The sequence below is a fragment of the Parasteatoda tepidariorum genome, chromosome 7 (assembly GCF_982258835.1).
Source record: "Parasteatoda tepidariorum strain Cologne lab strain chromosome 7, Ptep-v5.0, whole genome shotgun sequence".
Taxonomy (NCBI): Eukaryota; Metazoa; Arthropoda; class Arachnida; order Araneae; family Theridiidae; genus Parasteatoda; species Parasteatoda tepidariorum.
This window is the reverse complement of record NC_141761.1, coordinates 102,679,216-102,698,890: the sequence shown is the minus strand read 5'-3', so window position 1 is coordinate 102,698,890 and position 19,675 is coordinate 102,679,216. Positions and strand designations below refer to the sequence as shown.

Genomic DNA, 19,675 nt, shown 5'->3' with positions numbered 1-19,675 from the left:
TTTAGAAATGTTAATAATCATAAAAAGTGCTTTATTGCATTGCTTTATAGCATTAAGTGCTTAAGTGCATTGCTTCAGATACAAGAACAATAAGCAAGTATTATTAAGAATGTTATTAAATAAAGTTTATTTTTCTCAAAATAAACATAACGTAGAATAGGCTTACATGCATTAACTTTGAATTGTTATTTGCCTGTAGTACTTTGAATTCAGCTAAAAGCAAGCAAATTAATTTAAGCAAATTGTTTTAAATACCATGTTAAAAGTAGGATAAATAAACCATAAAAAGATCGTATTTTACGGTATTTTTTTGAATCATACATTAATCGTGTTTTATGGTTATTTTGTCTACTGAGGATTTTGGGTCAGACAGTCAGTTTCTCTTGAATAATGTTTTCGTTCAGTTATCAAAAATTGATGATTTTTTCAAAGATTCATTGCCATCCAACGTCTTTTCTGATATTCATTAAATTTTCACAAATGTAAGTTTTTTTTTTAAATTAGTACATATTTTAAAATGTTATAAATTATAAATGTTATAATGTGATAATTTTTTTTCCCTGATGTTTCTTGTGCTTCTTAAATGGTCTGAAATGAATCTGTGATCTACATCCCACAAAGATTTTAAAATAAGCTTGTAACGATTTGTACAGTCCTTACAATTTCACCAACTATCCCAAGCGCATAATAATAAATTAATACTAATTTTTCAGATGTTTGTACAGTTAAATCTAAATATTATGATCCGAAAATGAAACACAGAACATTTTGCGATATCAAAACTTTGGGATATCGAAAACTAAATATTTTTTAACGGTTCAGTCACAAAAACAACCGTACTGGTTTATCAAAAATCGTATAGGATGTATTTACATGAAAAAACATCTATTTCAAACAATGTCAACATCTTTGTTTTTTAATTTATTATTACATTTTAATAATGTTCTTATGAACCACCATTTTTTTTTTTTTTTGATGCGCGTCCAGATGCTTTAGCTTCTTTTAATAGTTCTGATTGTTCCACGCAGTTAAACTTTGTCTGCAATAATTACTTCCTTATAAATACCTGTTTCTTTTGGATTCATTAAATTAAGAAGTTCTTTCATATGTTCTTATTTATGTTCACGTCTTGCATGTTCACTTCCTTAGCTATCGATAATTCAGGCGATTTCCAGAAATGGTAATCATTTTCTTATTAGGGTTTCAAGAAATGATTCATGAAATTATTCAAGAAAAGTTTTTAAAAAATAGAATTAAACAGAAATTCTTCAGAAATCAGGGAAAAAAAGTTTTTTGGCGATTAAAAATATTTCGTTAAATTGAGGTGCACCGAGAATCGAATTCGGTTTTACTTTTTTTGGTATGGATAATTCAGGCAATTTCTTTCTTATTAGGATTTAACAAATGGTTCCTAAAATTATCCAATAAAAAGTTTTAAAAAATATAATTAAAAAAGGAAATTTTTCAAAAATTAGGAGAAAAAAATGTTTTGTTGCTAAGAAATATTTCGCCAAATTGAGGTACAACAAGAAATGTATTTGGCTGAAAGGGTTTTTTTTCTATTAGAAACATAACAAATGGCTTGGAATAATGAAACAATGAAGCGAAACACTTTTCGAACAATAAAAATCAAACCAAACGCTTATTATTTTCACAAAACTGCGGCTTTTCAACACGTTGACGTTTTGCGCCATTTTAATAATTGGCTTAGAAGGCGTTAGCTAAAATTAATCTAAGAATAACTATAAAACATTATTTAATATGACAATTGTGTTTTTGAAGAACAGGCCTTAATTGATTGATGTCGATGTTTTTGGAATCATTTTAAATCGACGACCTGTATATGACCTCTGAAGTAAAATTGTCCTAAATTTATTTTAAAGGTCCAGAAGATTTTCTTCGAAAAAAGCACCAGATATTTTCTATAAGTTGAGATCTATGCGAGAAGAAGATATTAGTCAGATGATCAGGCTGAGAAGAGAATTAACATTTCAGGATAGTATTTCAAGCTATGAGTTGTGCCATAAAGTGGATCCTCAAGCTTTCCTTATAGCAACAGATGAAAACGGTAAAAAAAAGATTTCCTTAAGTAATATACATTTTTATAAACGTATACTATGTTTTTTTTTGAAGTTATACTTCTTATGCGACTTCCAACAAGGTTGCGTTAAACGTTTAACGCTACATTTTTATTTGCCGGGAAATCACGTGGTAGGATCCAGTTTTCCCTCATTCATTTCCATATTGTTTTGGTTCTCACTAGCATAAAAATAATAGAAGTCATAAAAGTATTGTTTTTCTATAAATATTTTTTTAGTTTGATTTGATACACATATAATTTAATAGGATAGTATTTTTTATTTTCAAATTTAGTGGATAACAATTGTAAAAAATGAGTGAAAACAATCCCACGGACAATGCGACGGATTTAAGGTTATGTCAAGGTACGTCTCTTGTGAACATCAATTGATTGTTAGGTTTTCTCTTTTGAAATTACATTATGACGCATTCACATACATTATTAATACAAATACATTTTCCATGGCGAGACGATGAGGCAACCACAAACACTTCCTCTGGTTCAAGAGGTCCACGAAGGAAAAATGCACAATATTACCGTTATTACAGAGCACGGAAGTGAGCGGAGTAGGGAAAAGAGTCGTTGAATAGAACTAGTGATCCTTCTATGACTCCTGATTCTTCTACAATTAACGTCTCAGGTAACGAAGTTTAACGTCTTCCACGCGGGGGGACTCCACGCATTATTTTTTTTTAATAGTTACCTAGTTGAATACGAATACTTGTTCTCCGTAAGGGTATGAATAAGAAAAATTAATTAATCAGTACTGAGAAACACTACTTAATCATGAACAAAACTAAAAGGCATATGTCAACGCTATTGAAGAGCGTAGTGGAAAAATCAGGTAAGTGAGATTTTTAGTTGTATTTATGAGTCAGATCTATGAGAGAAGAAGATATTAGTCAGGTGATCAGGCTGAGAAGAGAATTAACATTTCAGGATTGTTCTTCAAGCTATGAGTTGTGCCATAAAGTGGATCCTCAAGCTTTTCTTGTAGCAACAGATGAAAACGTTAAAAAAAGATTTCCTTCTCCTGAAGTACTTAACAACTTTTATCTGAATCAGTCGTGAAACATTTACGTTGTTTTTTCAACTGCATGGCAGTACAGGAATGCTAAGTGCGAAATGCTGACATTCTAATGTCTAAAGGACCGTTTAAATATTAAGTTGACTATTTTTTTTCTTCAATTGGCATTGGGATGGTTTGGGGGTTTACTTTTTTTTGCTGATTATGGATTAAAGAGCAGTGCTGAATAAAAAACAAAACAAAACATTGTGAAAATAAAAAGCATGTATGGGGATTTGAAGTGGGGATACCTAAAATCAGCCAAACTCTGCTTATTTGACGTTACAACGATTGCTGGAGTGCAAATCGATTAATATTTTAGGAGCTTATAGTGGAAGAGAGTATAAGGAGATATTTAAGAGCAACATTTTGGAGTTAATAGGATATAATTATAGCATGTTCTTAAACTAGATTTCTCGCTTTGCACTTGCTCTTTTTTAGTTAAGTAATTAAATAATAAAGCGAATGTTTTTGAATTAACTAACATGCGACTTAGAAATTTTTTCGAGCACTTTCATATTCTACGCTAAAATGTCAAGAAGCAAATAGGCGATTATATACAAACAAATAGGCAATAAGGTAGAGCGTCAGAAAAAATAATTTTTTTTTTAAGGATGTGAATTTTATATCTATATTATTATACCTATTATTTATACCTATTATATACCGAGATTGCTTTTTGCTGAAAAGTAACTATGCAAGAAACATCCATTTATATATGCTGAAATGTACATCTTTTCTGAACTATTTTTTGTTACTTTGCAATATATCACTTATACTTTTCAATAAAAGTCCTTTCGTTGTTGTTGCTGTTGTCGCAGGCCATTAAGGCAAGGGGTGGGATTGTTCTTGTTTTCCAGGGGATCCATCTATGGGCAGGAATTCGACTTCTACTACACCCATACCTAACACCCGATCTTAGAGTGGACCCATTCTTACAATCATTCATTCATCCACAGATTGTAATTTTGACCTGGACCAGAGAACAATAAATCTCCAATTCAGTACCCAAAGAGGTATTATTTGTTATGAGAACATGGAGGACTTTGTGACGCCAGTGATTTATTGCAGACAAGTCACCATTTACTACACGGCAAGTTTTCGGCATGCGAGGATCGAACTCACCACCTCTTGGATATGGGCCCAATGCCCCACCAATCAGGCTATACAGGCCATTACCAGCCACACGTACTTTCCTTATAATATCATAATTGCTATGCCCTAATCTTGATTATAAAAAGATTATCTCATATTAAGAGCCTTTCCTCTAAGTTTACAAAGATTGAGCAATCTTAAAAAAAAATTTCAATAAATCCAACATCATAAACAACCTCGTATATTGTGTCTTCCTACGGTATAGTATCTGCAGTGCATTTTACAGTTGATTATAATTTTTTTTTACTGTCAAAATATTCAAATAATAATTTCTTTCTCAATGAATAGAAAGAGTGATTGGATTCGGAAGCATAAAAAATAGCTCTGACACCTTATCAACTGCTGGCTGTATGACAATACATCCAGATTACTGGAACCATGGTTTGGCTAAGAAGGTAAGCACACTGTATTAATTTTAAAAAAATAAATCATGGTTCAAGAGTACGAATAGTTTCTCATTTCATATAATAGTTATTTTCACTCAAATTAAACAAAATCTTCTTCTTTATAAGTGAAAATGTCAGTTTGTGTTCGATTTAGGTCAAAAATTTTACTTGTTTTTCATTTCATGAACGTGACACTTAGATCGATGCACTTACCTTGTTAATAAATGTTGCATTACAAAATTAACCGTGAAGCAATTTACTTAAATTTAAATAAAATTTGTATTTTGACACAGTACTACATGAAAAATGTTCCTTAATGGAAACTAGTTCCATTAATGGGCATTTCTTGTATATCCCAGACTGAAAATAACTGATAGGTCATTATATTTTTGTTTATCATGCACCATTTTTCCGAAAATACGATTTTATGTATTTCAATAGCCCACAATAACAGCTTGAAACAAACATGTCAGAGGTATTAATTTTTTCATGTACAGTTCTAAATAAAAAAAAATAAAAAAAAAGGCAACAACAAACGATACACTCTGAATAATTCTTGATCTAATGATTGGATTTTCACGAACTATGACTTAATCTAAATGATTCGAGGAGATGACTTCAAATATGCTAATTAGTTAGGAAAGACGATATTTAACAGTACGAAATCAGACATAAAAACATACTTTATCTGAAGATCCATACCTTTCTTTCCACGAATTATGATTTCTGCTCTCAAAAATAAAGTTATAAACAACCCAATATTATGTGATTCGTTATAAAGAAAACGATGCTTGAACCATACATAACCAGAATCATTCATCTCGTATTGTTTTTGTAGGAGAAAGTAGCCAAGTTTCTTGTGAATTCTCGGATAGCTCGCTTTCTGACGTATCCAGAGCCTCAGAACTTCGGGAAGGTAAAAAAGGCTTTTGTTGACAAAAATGTCCCCAAGACAGACAAAATGTCGCCAAGTAGGCGATTGTTGTGTGCTTTTAAAATACGTTTTGTCGCCAAGATCAAATATGGAGTTTTACGAAAATGATGCGTGATAAATAAAAAATAATTAAATATTCAATATTTTCTGCCAATCATATACAAGGAACACATATTTTTATATAAAGGGCATTTTTAATGTTGAGTAGTAGTGTTATTTAATTATATAGTACTAAAAATCATAAAAATCTTCATTTTAAAATTTTGAATGTATGATTCAGTCATTAAATAGTAAGGCAATTTCAATTTTTTTTTCAAATTAAAATTCACAAAACCTATGTGGGCTGCAGACGTAATCAAGTCAACATAAATACTTAAAAGTAAATAAAATTTATCTAAAAATTTACACGTTTTGACGGTAAATAATTCAAGAGTTTGTGCAATAAGGTTCCAAGTGAAATTTAAAAAAATTAAAATTAAGATTTCCCGGAAAAAGATGTTATTTTAGTGTTAGTTAATATCAATTTATATTGATAAGTTTTTAAATTTCACACGTTTCGTCTATGAAGGTATGAAATGACACTCTTCGAGTGTTTTGGGAGTTGAAGAAGGTTCCGAGTGCACTTGGATACAGTCAACAAGTAACATGAGGAAATTTTTTTCGGCAACAAACTACAACGCTGAAAGTGCAAACATTGACACGATTAAATAAAATTATGAAGACGCAATTTTGCGCTTGAAACTCTTCATAACAAATTTTCCTTCAACTATAGTGACATAAAATTTATTGCATAAAAAATAAATCCAAATAAACCAAGCGCAATTATGAAGTTTTGAATTATTTTCAATATATAAAATTACGAACAATTTCGATAGGATTAATTCGCTCCATCACAGCTGCTGTTATGGAGCGAATTAATCCTATCAAAATTGTTCGTAATTTTATATATTGAAAATAATTATCCTATCATAATTTGCTTGCAATTTAGCCAAATAATTATAATGCATATAGCAGAAAAAAGGTGTTTCTTCGGGAATATTAATACTTTGACAAAAAGTGTTGTTATGTCGTGATAAATGATACCGCTTTCCCCATTTTTCGGGATATTGTAGTATTCAAAAGGGAAAATTGAAGAGGGAAATTTTCTAGGGAGACAGGTATTGTTCCTAATATATATTTTACGCTGAATATAATGAAACCTGAAACTATGGGGATAATAGCTTGGAAGTTGAAAACGTTTTATGCACAAGAAATATAAATTTGTACTTGTGACTATTTGCACATCTGATGTTGCTATTTAAACAAAAGAAGCATTGTTTACCATCTATTTTATGTTAAATTAAATGAGACGATACATGAGTCGATAGAACAAGTAAGAAGTATTACTTTCAACACGACTTGGAATACTTTTTACTTTACTGCCGCCGAGGGACTATCCGAATATGTAAAGTATATTATTTGATTATTTTTTTTAATACTGAATGAGATAAAATTCGAGTCGATAGGATTAAAAGTTTTGAAGCTATACGGATCTTCTTCAATTCAACAATAGTATTTTTTAAATAAAAACCCATTTTAACTTTTGAAATACGAGCCCTTTTAATTCATGTTTATACTCATTCAAATGAATAAAAATTACTTAGGAAACAATACCTCTCTTGTCTTGTATGTAAGATGCGTAAATAAGTGCAAGTACAGAATCGAACTTTTTAAATAGAAAATCCTGATAATTTCTAAAGTGTTAGTCTGTTTGTCTAAGGAAGAAAACTTACTTTGAAAAATATATTTTACATGTTCAGATAATTCCAGAATAGCGATGCAAAGTGTGTACATGTACGTGTTAAAAGTAAGTACTTTTTATACATAAAAACAGAGTCTACTACAGAGAGTACATTCTCAGAGTCTTTTCAAGGATTTATAGATTTTACAATGAAATGGCTTCTTAGAGTCTTTTCAAGGATTCATAGTTTTTGGTAATGAAAGGGTTTATCAGTGTCTTTTCAAGGATTCATAGCTTTTGCAATAAAAGGGTTTATCAGTGTCTTTTCCAGGATTTATAGATTTTGCAATGAGAGGGTTTCTCAGAGACTTTTCATTAATTTATAGATTTTGCCATTGAAGCTTTCAAACAATAAATAAAAGCTAAATATGTACTTTTTATTTTCAACGAATAATATTTAAAGCTAATTTACTCAAAGATATACAAATATCACTTCGAATCTTCGTCCATGCAGATCTTTATTGCTTAGGAGCAGATCAAACAAGCACATTTTTAAGAATTTTGACTGCAAATATTGGAATTATCGAATTTCGCTATTTCCCCTACCATTATTAATTAAAATAAAAAGATGTTGAACCGATCAAAACTTTTCGATTCTTGAAATCGATTTTTTTAAAAAATGTACACTTATATTCTTAGAAAATGAGACGTACGAACACACACAAAAATCAGGAATATCAGAATAAAGAGATAAAAATCAGGACTAAAAGGTAAAAATCAGAACAAAACATTGTTATCAGGAATATTAGAACTACAGCACACCCGGCTGTAGCAATCTTCTTTTAACAATTTCAAGATTATTTTCAAATGAGAAACGTAATTTTGCATGAAAAAAAAATTTAATTTTTAATTCAAATTTGAAAATAAAACATTAATTAGGTTAAAACTTTTTGAAATTTTTTTTTGTATTGTTTCCTTTTTCAGCATTTTATCAGTCATTTCCAATTTTTAAAAAAAAATAAATTAAAATTTTAATTTAATTAATTAAAAAAAAGTATTTTTAAAATTTGTGCAAATTTTTTTTTGCATTTAAAAAAAAATTTAAAATAATGGAATTTTAGCAGCTCTCCTCCCCTCTTGTCAACAAGAATAAGCCCATCCCAAACCCCCATTAACGCGAATCCCCTTAAGTGTTCAAGACTCTTGGGGATAGTTTTGCTTCTGGTGCAAAATTCATAAAATTATATGCTAAATTAGTTTTGAAACTCATAAATTTATACTGAAAACTCAACATTATTCTTTTAGATGATTCTGCATCACTCTCCACGCGTTGGCAACAGAAACATGACTCTACTGACGGAGGCCCGTTTTCTTCCAGTGTACGCTCCATATACTCCAATTTTAGAAAAAGACTACATTATTATCGACTTTGAAAGCCAAGAAGATGTCAATCCCAGATGTTTATCTTTTGGTAATCAACCAAATACGGAAATGCAGTACTTTCGTGAAGAATTCATATCCGAGGTTGTGGAATACGACCGCAAAATTATAGGATTCGATCGCAAAGAAGATGTCGTTTCCAATTGCCTCGATGCTTATGGTAGGACTGTCGTAGCGATTAGTGGTAACAGATGTACAGGTTACGGTAGTATAAAACTTAATATACAAGGTGCTTGCAGAGTGGGACCTTTATATGCCGAGACACCTGTAGTAGCAGAAGCCGTGCTTAAAAAATTGCTGGAGTCATTTGCCTATGGTAAAGGGTTTGCCGCTTCTGTACCGAGCAATAATTTAGATGCAGTTCGACTTTTTGGAAAGTTGGGCAAAATGAAGAATGTTAATAACTTTAGAATGACTTCTAAAGAACGATTTGTACTGGATACATCGCATATTTATGCTATTTACGATGGAGAATTTCACCCTTTATAAAATTGATTGAAAATAAATGCAAAAAAAACATAAGAGAGGTTTAACATTTGCACGTAGCACCCTGCACAAGCTCTTTAGATAAACAAGATTGTTTCTAATAATTACACTGCGTACTAATTGCATTGGTTATCAGTATTATTGAGCAGCAATTACAACAGAAAAATCGACTCATGTATCTTTCTCTTGAACCCTGAATTCTCCAGGTTAGCAAAAGGAGGACCATGAATCAAAGATAAATGCGAACAGGTTGTGTGGTTGTGAAAGGGCAAAATGTAAAGGACTAGAGGCCAACGACCATGGAAGAAGGAAAGAAACAGTAGGCTGGATGTGCCATGGGCCAAACGGCGTGAAGAACCTGGGAAAAATTGTGCTGAGCACAACGTATGTTTATCTGTATGCTGAAGTGTGAGATGCTACGTGAAATTGTTAAATTTCTCCATTATACAAATTTCTTAATATTAAATTTTGGTCTGTTACTTGTAAAAATGTTTTGCCTTTTTTTAAGAGAGAATGTTGCGTCTCAGATTAGTAGTTTAAACATTCGCATTAAGTTTAAAAAGTTCATTAAGTTTGAAAGCAAAAGTATAAAGCGTTGAGAAAGGTTCTTACTTTCAACGTGATATGCAGAGATTTACCTAATGTATCCTACTGTTTAATAAACACAAAATAAATGAATAATTATCATGAGTAAATTCATTTAAGTATATGAAACTACTTATAGTGAAACAATGAAAAGTCACAGTGACAATAAGGCTTATACAAAAGAGTAGTAGCAAATTTAGAATGGATGGTATCAAGTGGAAGGAAATAACATTTATTTTTTTAATCTAAAAAATTATTTAAGTGATAATTTTAAAAGCAAATTATGTATATTTTCATTATAGAAATTAAAAAATAATCAGGAATGTGTAATGCGTTTTTAAAATCTCAAAGACTCAAAGATTCTCACAAGACTTTTTCTCAAATATTTTTAATTAGATTATAATTTTAACCCTAAAATTTTTTTAAAAAATTTTCCTTTTGAATATATGGCTTGTTATTGTCTCACAATAAGGCTTCCACATGAAATTAGTTCTTCATGTGTTTATGTATCAAGTGCTTAAATTAAAGTATGTATTATAAGATTTTGTTTAATTGTATCTAATACACATAATAAATTACCATAAAATTGTAGAAGATTGGGTATTGTTTTCCATAAAACATTTTTATTTATAATATAACGTAAGCAAAGAGAAAGAAGGAGTTTGCCAATGGGATACCTGCATATGTGGGTGTCTCGATCCTGATTCTATGCTAAAAACGTAGCATTTGCTTATGTTAACAATTGTTCTTTCCATTCTCTTTCGAGTATGACAAGCTGACCAAGTATCGATTCTCTTAAGTGACATATTCTAAATTCTTTCACAAAGATTCTTTCTCAAAGATTTCACAAAGACATGCACGAAGCCTTGTGGAGCATAAACAAACTAATTATGTATCGAAGTTGCTAGGTACGCAAATTAAAAAAAAATTTAGGTTACAATAAAATACGCAAGCAAATAATAAATCTAAGTTTAGTAAAAGAAATTAGACGAGAAATAATTATATTTCAACTAATTCGATGTACGATACGGCTCTGTATCTAATTAAATTATCGTTAATTAACATTCTAACATATGTAGAGAAATTCATCTCTCCTTTAATACGCCATTTAACTGATAAAGATTGGTTAGCGCTGACGTCATAGGTCACATGTGTGGGTATGGGAGGTCTTCTTCTTCTTGAAGTGCAAGCACCCAATTGTTTATATAGGTTGACAAGGGGATAGAGGTTATGAGCAATTTCTACATAAATCTTTTTCAATTTTCAAAATTACATTTACTGCTAGCCCATTTTGTGAAAGATTGAGATTAAAGCTTTTTGAAATAGTGTAAATAACACTAGGGAACAAATGTTTTATTGCATTTATAAAAATGTTTGATCTTGCCAAATTTAGGGGTGGAGATTTAAAATCTGAAATAAGTTTTTGTTCCTAGAGCTACAAATTTTTTTAAAATGACATTTTTAGTCTATTTTTTGCCAAAATGTACAAGTTTAAAAACGTTATATATAACAGGGAGTCACATAAATAATAAGATAAACTTCTAGAGGAAGTTAAGGCTCATTATCAGGATTAAAATTACATTAGATTCCATGGCCAGAATTATCGTCATACGCCGCTTGGGATGCTTTCTTATTATACATTGTTTCGTGTGCTTCGAAACAGATCATAATAGAAAAGTGTATCTATCCGTGTAAAAGGAAATTTCCGGGGCATGGGTTCTTATGCAGTTTTAATACTGATGATGTGCCCTAACTTCTCCAAGATGCTTGTTTCAACATTTATGTGACTCCCTGTTATTTATAACGGTTTTAAATTTGCATATTTCGCCAAAAAATTTACTAGAAATGTCATTTAAAAAAACTGTTGATTGAAGAAATGAATCGATTGCAGATTTGAAATCAGAAGAGTAGAAATATCCAAAATCCGTTAAAAAAAATCTCATGCAACAAAAAACGAAAAAAATAAAAAAGAAATTGTTCTCTAGTCTAATGTCTTAAAAAATCATATAAGCTGTAAGGTATGGAGAAAAAAAACTTTATTTTCTTTTTGTGTTATATTGAGAAGCAACAGCCTTAATTATACTTTTGCCAGAGATGGGAAATTCAGAAAAATGTAAAATATTCTTAAGACATCTTATTTGTTCAATAATTGATGTTAAATCAGTACAGAGTTGGATGGCACGAGTTACAATTAACTGTTGAACAATGTAACAAATAAAACCTTCTACGTTTATTTCCAAATAATAAGTAAAAATGCTGTTTACCTTCCAAATCCAAACATATTTTCATATTATGTGTTTGCAATAACATTCAAAAGAAGACAATATCAAATGTGATGGCGCAGAAATATATTTATGTCTTATGTTATGTTGCGTTCGTTACGTTATATACTACTCTGCTGCTATGTGAAGAAATCTAAAGAGCGGTTGTGGCTCAGTTTGTGCTTCTTGAAGTAGTGTTGGTTGAGCAGTTGGAGGCGCAATAAAAAAATTAAGTAGACCTGGAGTTGAAGATTGTCTTATACCTTTCTGCTGAATAGAATTTTGAGATTGCTCTTGCGGCTGTTCTTGTAACAAAGTATCTTGCAGATGTATCTGGAGCTGATTCTGTTGTTGTGGTTGATTCAGCTGTACTGGTTTGTTCTGCTGTTGTTGATTCTGCTGTTGAGGTTGATTAGTCTGCTGGGATTGATTCCGCTGTTGTGGTTCGTTCTGCTGTTGTGGTTGGTTCTGCTGTGGTGGTTTATTTTGTTGCTGTGGTTGATTCTGCTGTTGGGGTTGATCCTGTTGTTGGGATTGATCCTGCTGTTGGGATTCATTCTGTTGCTGTTGTTGATCTGGCTGTTGCGGTTCATTCTTCAGCTGTGGTTGATTAGTCTGTTGGGATAGATTCTGCTGCTGTGGTTGATTCTGTTGTTGTGGTTGATTTTGCCGCAACTGTAGATTTTGTTGTTGTGGTTGATTTTGCTGTTGATACTCTCTCTGTTGTTGATTTTGCAATTGTTGTTGAGTCCGTGGTGACTGATTTTGTTGTGGTGACTGATTCTGTTGCTCTATCAATTGCGCCATGTTTTGAATTGAATTATATACTTGCTGTATTCGCTGTAATAAAGAATCGAATTTCCCATGTAGATTTCGAACATTTGAAAATAATTCAATTAATTTTTGTCCTTTATCAGTATTTGTATCTTGAGAGTCACTTTTCTGATCAGGATTTCCTCTCTGATCATACGGAACACCTTGCCTCAACGTTTGGTCTTGCGTTGGATCAAAGTCTGCTTCTGGATTATACTGACTATCTCCAATTTGTCTTTGATTTTGAGATGGATAAAAGTCTGGTCCTTGATCATATTGTCTACGTCTGTCTTGGTTTTGATTTTGTGATGAAGAACTTGGCTCTTGATCATATTCATTATAACTGCCTTGCTTTTGATTTCGTAACTGTCTAGGTAGTGGCTCATCGTAGCCAGATTGCGCTGGTGTTTGATTCTCCGTTCGGCGACGATGAAACATTCGGTTGTATCCATTATTTGGACCTTGTTGTTTATCTTCGTAATCATTCAAATCATAACCGTCGCCTTGCTCATAGTCTCCTGGGAAATTTTGCTGATAATTTAGGAATGGGAGTGGAACGTTTTGTTGTGAGAAGTCGCCATCATTTGGACTTGAGTATTCATATCGAGGAAAATATCTTTGTCGCTGACCTAAAAATAATAATTTTATTAAAATCATAACACTACTTTATGCTTTTATAAAAAAGTACCTGTACCCGTAAATGGAAAGCACCTTTCTAGTAGAAAAAGAGTATTTTTTTCTTTTACACAAATAAAAACTTAATAAATGCAAATTTCATTTCATTATGCAATTTTTTTAAAGATATTTCTCTTTTTGTCTTTTTCTTTTCTTGTTATATTTATATTTCTTTTTGAGTTTTGTACATAATTTCAAATTTCAGTAAAGAACAGGTAATAGATCTTTAAATTTTTTTTTTAAAACAAGGTTGTATATAATTTTTTTAAAGTTTAAAAAATTATTAAAAACATTTTTAAAATTAAATTAAAACTTCCAAGATTCAGATTGTTCATTTACTAGGAATTCTTATTCAGCAACATTGTTATTGTAAAATTAAATAGCAATTTAAAATTCTTAACACAGAACGAAAGTTTTTTTATTTTGTGATTTTATCTCGCCCCCATTGCGTTCAGCTACTTCCATTATCTAGTCTCTAAACAACAATATTTTCTAGTTTCTTAATGTATAGCAAAGTGAGGTCCAATGCAAACGCATATATGCTCTTATAAGCTATAAATCGAAGAATAAATGTTAAAATGGGATGTTGGTGATTCGAGAAAAATGACCTTAAGATTTAAGAAACATAAGTTTCTAAAAAAATTTAAAACTAGAATGCGTGGTTTGATATAAGTTTTAAGTGTTCATGTATTAATGATCAAGTATTTATTCGAATTTATAAAGCTTTGATTTACACTACAGAAGAATTTGATTTACACTACTTGCATAATAGCCTACAGAAAGCACACATTTCTGTTGGCTATTATGTAAGTGTAGTTAAGGTATTCTTTTTGTACAGAGTGAATATAATTTGCATAAATTTCATGTACTTCAACTTCACCGGGTATAATGCTTTTATAAGTATAATTGCTGTAATGTTTCACTTAAACTGCTGATTCTCCTTTCTTGCTTTTTCCATATGAGCATTTCGATTTTCATTTTTCTTATAATGGTCCTGCCACTAGCTTTTGAAATAAAGTATCATATAATTTGCAATAACTTCCTATACCCATCATAGTTACTTTTATCTCAATTTATATTCTTGCATATACCATCTATAAAATTGCACTCTGAATCCTTAATGTCTGATAAAAAGCATCAACAAAATAATTAATTGTTAGGTAATGCAAACAATTTCATAAGCAACAACGATAGCCCTCTAGAGGTATATTTCTAAGTTTATTCTGAGAAACGGTCAGCTCATGGAAATGGCATGTTTTCGAACTAAATTGAGATTTCACTGTACAAACTATACCATACCAAGTAGGAGAACATAAATTTTTTATGTCTACGTCAGTTAAACTAAAAAATGCAAGAATCTTTATTTTGAAATTAAGTGGAGTGAATCATATCGATTTTTAATGAGACAGTTTTTTAATGAGAAAATGTATTTTGTCAACAGCTGATTATAGGCGAACTTTATTTTAGACATAGCTTAAAAAACCCGATAATTAAAAAAATATATAGCTCGAAATGGGAGCATGAAAAAAAAAGAACGTAAATCAAATTGTATGTTTAAGAAAATGGAGGTAGCTTAAAACGTGTATTTGAGAAAAAAAAAAGAAATGGCAAAGTTTGAAATGCTTGTTTAAGAAAATGGACACGGCTTTTTTAGAAAAGAAACATAGCATGCGAATTCGTTTTTCAAACTACTGTTATGAGTATTCTGTTTAAAAAGAATTCGCAAGTAAAACGAAGTGAATTCGTAATGCATTAATCACTTTGTACAATCTAAGTCTTCATTCAATCGACTTTATGTTTTCTTTTAAGGAATTGTTCTTTTAGAATTGTTTTGCTCTTTTTTCTCCTCAGATATCAGGATCCTCTTTCATGAACCAAGTTTTCATAAAATCCGTGCTACTTAAGATTACTTTTTGTGTTAAATATATTATGCGATATTTAGAAATGATTTGATACGCGTCTTTTTCGGAAGAATTGTTTATCACAGAAAAAAATTCTTTTGTTTCAACGCTCATTTTGAGTTTTGGTTATATTTTTAAATGAGTGCTCCATTTGCAGTCCATTTTATTAAACGATATATTTTTCGCTAAGTGCCAAATATTGACGCGGTGTTCGTTAATTTCGAAACGAAAATCGCGTAACTTTTCAATTATCCATACCGGCAGGAATAGCACCAGAACATAAAACACCTCATGCTGCGTTACAGGAAAAATAAAATTAATTTACTAAAGAAAACAAACGTCTACAGGGTTTAGAAAGTGCAATTGGTTCAAAACCTGCTTTTAATAGTGAGGAATTTATTTAATTACTTTATTTAAAATCAATTTTGAGTAGTTCTGAAAACTAGCTTTGACAGTAACGGAAAAACATCTCAATTTACCGAATAGCAAAAGCAAAGATAATTTACAAATAGAAACATGAAAGTCCATAGAGATTAGAGAGTACAATTGTACAATTTGTACAAAAGTACAACAAAAAAATTTGTTTTATAAATTTTTTTCATCAACTTAAAATATTTCTAAAACCTACCTTAATATTTAAATTTAAATTTCTTTATTTTTTGTAGTAACTTTATCTGTACCAAAGTGCAATAAAATACCGCAAAAAAAAAGTATTTTAATTGTTTACTAAAAATATACCGAAAAATCTAAATAAAATGCTTACCTTTGATACAAAAGCTAAACGAAAACACCGATACTAAAATAAGGATTCTACAGACAAACCCCATGTTAGCAAAATTTTCTGAAACCGCTAACTGCAGACAAAATTTTATGAGAATAATTTTACTTTATGCGGATGAAAGTCAGAAAAATTTGTCCTAGTTTCCAGGTTGAATTAATTAGTGTCGCAATAGTGATTTCACGCACTTTGTCTTTTGCAACCATAAATGGATTCAGTTGATTAAACAAAATTTAATTAGAATACTTTTAACTTCACATAGTACTTTAAAAGCCGATATCTAATTATTGCGTAGTCAGCAAATACAATGTAGTTTATTCATTTTTACTGCTTTTAACTTTAGGTTTTACACGGTACTTTTTAAAGCCGATATCTAATTATTGTAGCAAATGCAATGTAGTTTATTTAAATTTACTATTGTTCTTGTGGCTTAGAATTTACTATTATTTGAGGGTAGACATAATTTTAATATTACTATCATAACATGATAGTAATGCAAGAAAAAAGCTTTTAAAGTCTGGAAAATAAAAAGAATGCAACACTTAATCGTTTAATCCAGTGAATTGACTCGTATCGCTTGATTTGATGATTGGCATCCAAAAGTCAAAATTTTTGATGGTTTTCCATTGATACTCCCACATAATCTTGATGGTAACCATTAATATTTTCATCATGACCCATTATATTTCCGATAGTAACCAACATAAGTAATCATCACCACAGCGTAGGAATTTGAACCGATTTATGCTGGTCCAACATAAGAATAGCAACTTGTTTTGACGATTTATTTATGTTGAACCATCGGAAATTTCCATCATAGTTTCTTAAAAATCAAATGTTGGAACGATCATGAACCACCCTCAATAACTTCTGATCTAGTTATCGGATCTTCACTTTCTAGGACTCAATCTTAATGATTTGAGGGGGTGACTTCAAATATGCTAGTCAATTAATGCCGACGTTATTTTAAATTCGAAATCAGACACAAAAACGTACCTTCTCTGAATAAGCATACCTTTTTTTCCCCGATGGATTCGGATAACTGACCCCCAAAATATAGGAAGTAGCCGCAATCTGGGAAATATGGTTCCGAAATTTTCTCAGGCGAGGGGTTGAAAGTTTGGACCCCTTAATGTTAATTTAAATTTTTGCGAATTTGGCAACTTTGCCTCATCTCGAGAATCTTTGCCATATCTCTTTTTATAGTATGTGTATTTTAAGTTAATAATTTTAGCTTTTGTAGAAAAAACTTTTCTATGCTTAGAAACAACAGTTATTGCGCAGACATTTGACATCATTTATATTCTGATTTTGTAACTTAAAATACTGCATTGTACTAATTAATTTGCGTACTTAAGTTTTCACCTAAAAGTAAGTGAAAATCCTATCATTAGATTAAAAGTTACAGTAAGTTTTGAGCGTTGTGTCTGAAAGTGTTTCCTTTATTAAGAGGCATCATCACTGGGATTGTCTTAAGAAATCATACTGCTTAAATTTATTTAATTCATTAAGATTAAACACACGCGATCCGTTATGTCCGCTTAAAAATATATTTTTGATGGTTTTTTTAAATTATTTTTCAAATTCATTATAAAATAAATCGTGTTTGATCTTCCTTATTTTATTCATGGATAAAAATTTGAAATATTTTTCCTAAAATTTTATATTTACCTAATAACTTCCTAAAACAATGCATTTAAATTTTTTTTCATAAGAATATACAAAAATATTGCGCTTAATATCTGCGTAAGATTTATTCTTGAACAGAATGAGTGTATATGAATGTCTCGGAGGAAATATTATATTTACTTTCTTCGTACGATTTATTCTTGAATTGAATGAGTGTACATGAATGTCTTGGAGAAAAAGATATTGTACTTAATTTCCTCGTAAAATTTATTCTTTTCATAAAATGAGTGTATATGAATGTCTTGGGAGCAGAAATACTATGCTTAATTTCTTCGTAAGATTTATTCCTGAGAAGAATAAAATATATATGAATGCCTTGGGGCAAAAATTCTATATTTATTTTTTTCGTAAGATTTATTCTTTAATAGAATGAGTATATACAGACGTCTTGGGGCAAAAATATTCATTTTAAGATTTATTCTTGAATGTAATGAGTATATGAATGTCTCTGGGGCATTAAAGTGATAAATCACGCTTTTTTTTAACGGGGAAATTTTTACAATATTTTGGTCTCTTGTATTGTTTTCAAATAGGTACTTTATAAATGGCTGCCATTTCCACTGGACACCAGAAAAATATTCAAAAATATCTTATGATCTACTAAACAATTGTGCAGCTTTTTTAAGCAAACACGCTATTATAAATACATGAAAAAAATTAAAAATGTGGTTTATCATAATATTACACTAAGCCTTTCATAGTACATGTAGGATTAAAATTATTTACGTTGACTAGATTTTTTGTTTTCTTTCCCGATCGCGAGCTTCGAATCTATGTGAATCATAAATATTCATAATAGAATTCTACGAAATCACCTGGTTATAAACATATTAATGCAAGTAGTAAAACACAAATTAAATTTGTTTGTGCAGGTGCAACAAATCCTTAGTATAGAGATAGAAATTTTAGAACCCAGCAGTAAAATTTTATTGTTTTACGAAAATTATGTTCTTGTGCTCAGATTTAGAAATTTAAGAAAGTTGTTGCAATATACAAAGTTACTGAAATGCCTTATTTTTCATTCCTCTAATTTAAAAAGAAAATTAAAATATTGAGAGATAGTGAAATATCTGATTTTTCTTTTTCTAGAACTAAAAATGATAGAATAATGTAAGATAGTGAAATGTATTGTTTCACAAAAATTATGTTCTTGTGTTCATATTTAGAAATTTAAGAAAGATGCAATATTGAATATGTATGTGTGCATATATATATATATATATATATATATATATATAGCATAATAAAAAAAAACACGAAAAAAATTAAGAAAAACAGTAAGTTTTATTTATTGCGCATAAGCTGCAAGTAAATAGAACTCATAAAATAAGTTCAAAATGCAGAGAAAACAAGAGAAAAATTACAGAACAATGAAAAAAGGGGAAAAAAATAATAATAAAGATAACAAAAAACCGGAAAAAAAGAACAAATGATTTTAAAAAATCCGGAAAATAAAAGATATCATTTTTAGTTCTAATTAGAAGAAGAAAATAAAAGATATAAGATATCTTTTATTTTCCGGATTTTTAAAAATTTTAGTTCTATTTTTTCCGGTTTTCTGTTATTTTTCTTTTTATTATTATTTTTCTTTTTTTCCTTTTTTTTCATTGTTCTGTAATTTTTCCCTTGTTTTCCCTACATTTTGAACTTTTATATATATATATATATATATATATATATATATATATATATATATATATATATAT

At 30.1% G+C, this 19,675-nt stretch overlaps 2 protein-coding genes across 3 annotated transcripts; one reads left to right on the top strand and one right to left on the bottom strand.

The window, feature by feature from the left end:
• Positions 1-326: 326 nt before the first annotated feature.
• Positions 327-10,441, top strand: LOC107436655 (uncharacterized). 2 transcript variants are annotated; one of them, XM_016048444.4, is made up of 4 exons: positions 327-482; positions 1,884-2,068; positions 4,590-4,696; positions 8,647-10,441. In XM_016048444.4, the coding sequence occupies exons 1-4, from the start codon at positions 391-393 to the stop codon at positions 9,268-9,270; spliced, it is 1,008 nt and encodes a 335-aa protein (XP_015903930.2). In that variant the 5' UTR covers positions 327-390; the 3' UTR covers positions 9,271-10,441. The 2 variants fall into 2 exon arrangements, with proteins under 2 accessions (XP_015903930.2, XP_087024539.1); XM_087168413.1 differs by lacking the exons at positions 327-482; positions 1,884-2,068 and adding an exon at positions 2,857-3,092.
• A 1,425-nt stretch (positions 10,442-11,866) lies between these two features.
• Positions 11,867-16,519, bottom strand: LOC107436621 (uncharacterized). The gene is made up of 2 exons (XM_043047960.3): positions 16,266-16,519; positions 11,867-13,555 (listed from the first exon to the last, which is right to left on the bottom strand). The coding sequence occupies exons 1-2, from the start codon at positions 16,327-16,329 to the stop codon at positions 12,243-12,245; spliced, it is 1,377 nt and encodes a 458-aa protein (XP_042903894.1). The 5' UTR covers positions 16,330-16,519; the 3' UTR covers positions 11,867-12,242.
• Positions 16,520-19,675: the final 3,156 nt, after the last annotated feature.

Excerpts from the sequence above, each read along its gene's own strand:
- LOC107436655 (XM_016048444.4), top strand. The coding sequence starts at position 391 with ATGTTTTCGTTCAGTTATCAAAAATTGATGATTTTTTCAAAGATTCAT. Across the intron at positions 483-1,883 it reads TTCATTAAATTTTCACAAAT|GTCCAGAAGATTTTCTTCGA; the intron begins GTAAGTTTTTTT and ends TTTATTTTAAAG. Across the intron at positions 4,697-8,646 it reads ACCATGGTTTGGCTAAGAAG|ATGATTCTGCATCACTCTCC; the intron begins GTAAGCACACTG and ends TTATTCTTTTAG.
- LOC107436621 (XM_043047960.3), bottom strand. The coding sequence starts at position 16,329 with ATGGGGTTTGTCTGTAGAATCCTTATTTTAGTATCGGTGTTTTCGTTT. Across the intron at positions 13,556-16,265 it reads GTTTAGCTTTTGTATCAAAG|GTCAGCGACAAAGATATTTT; the intron begins GTAAGCATTTTA and ends TATTATTTTTAG.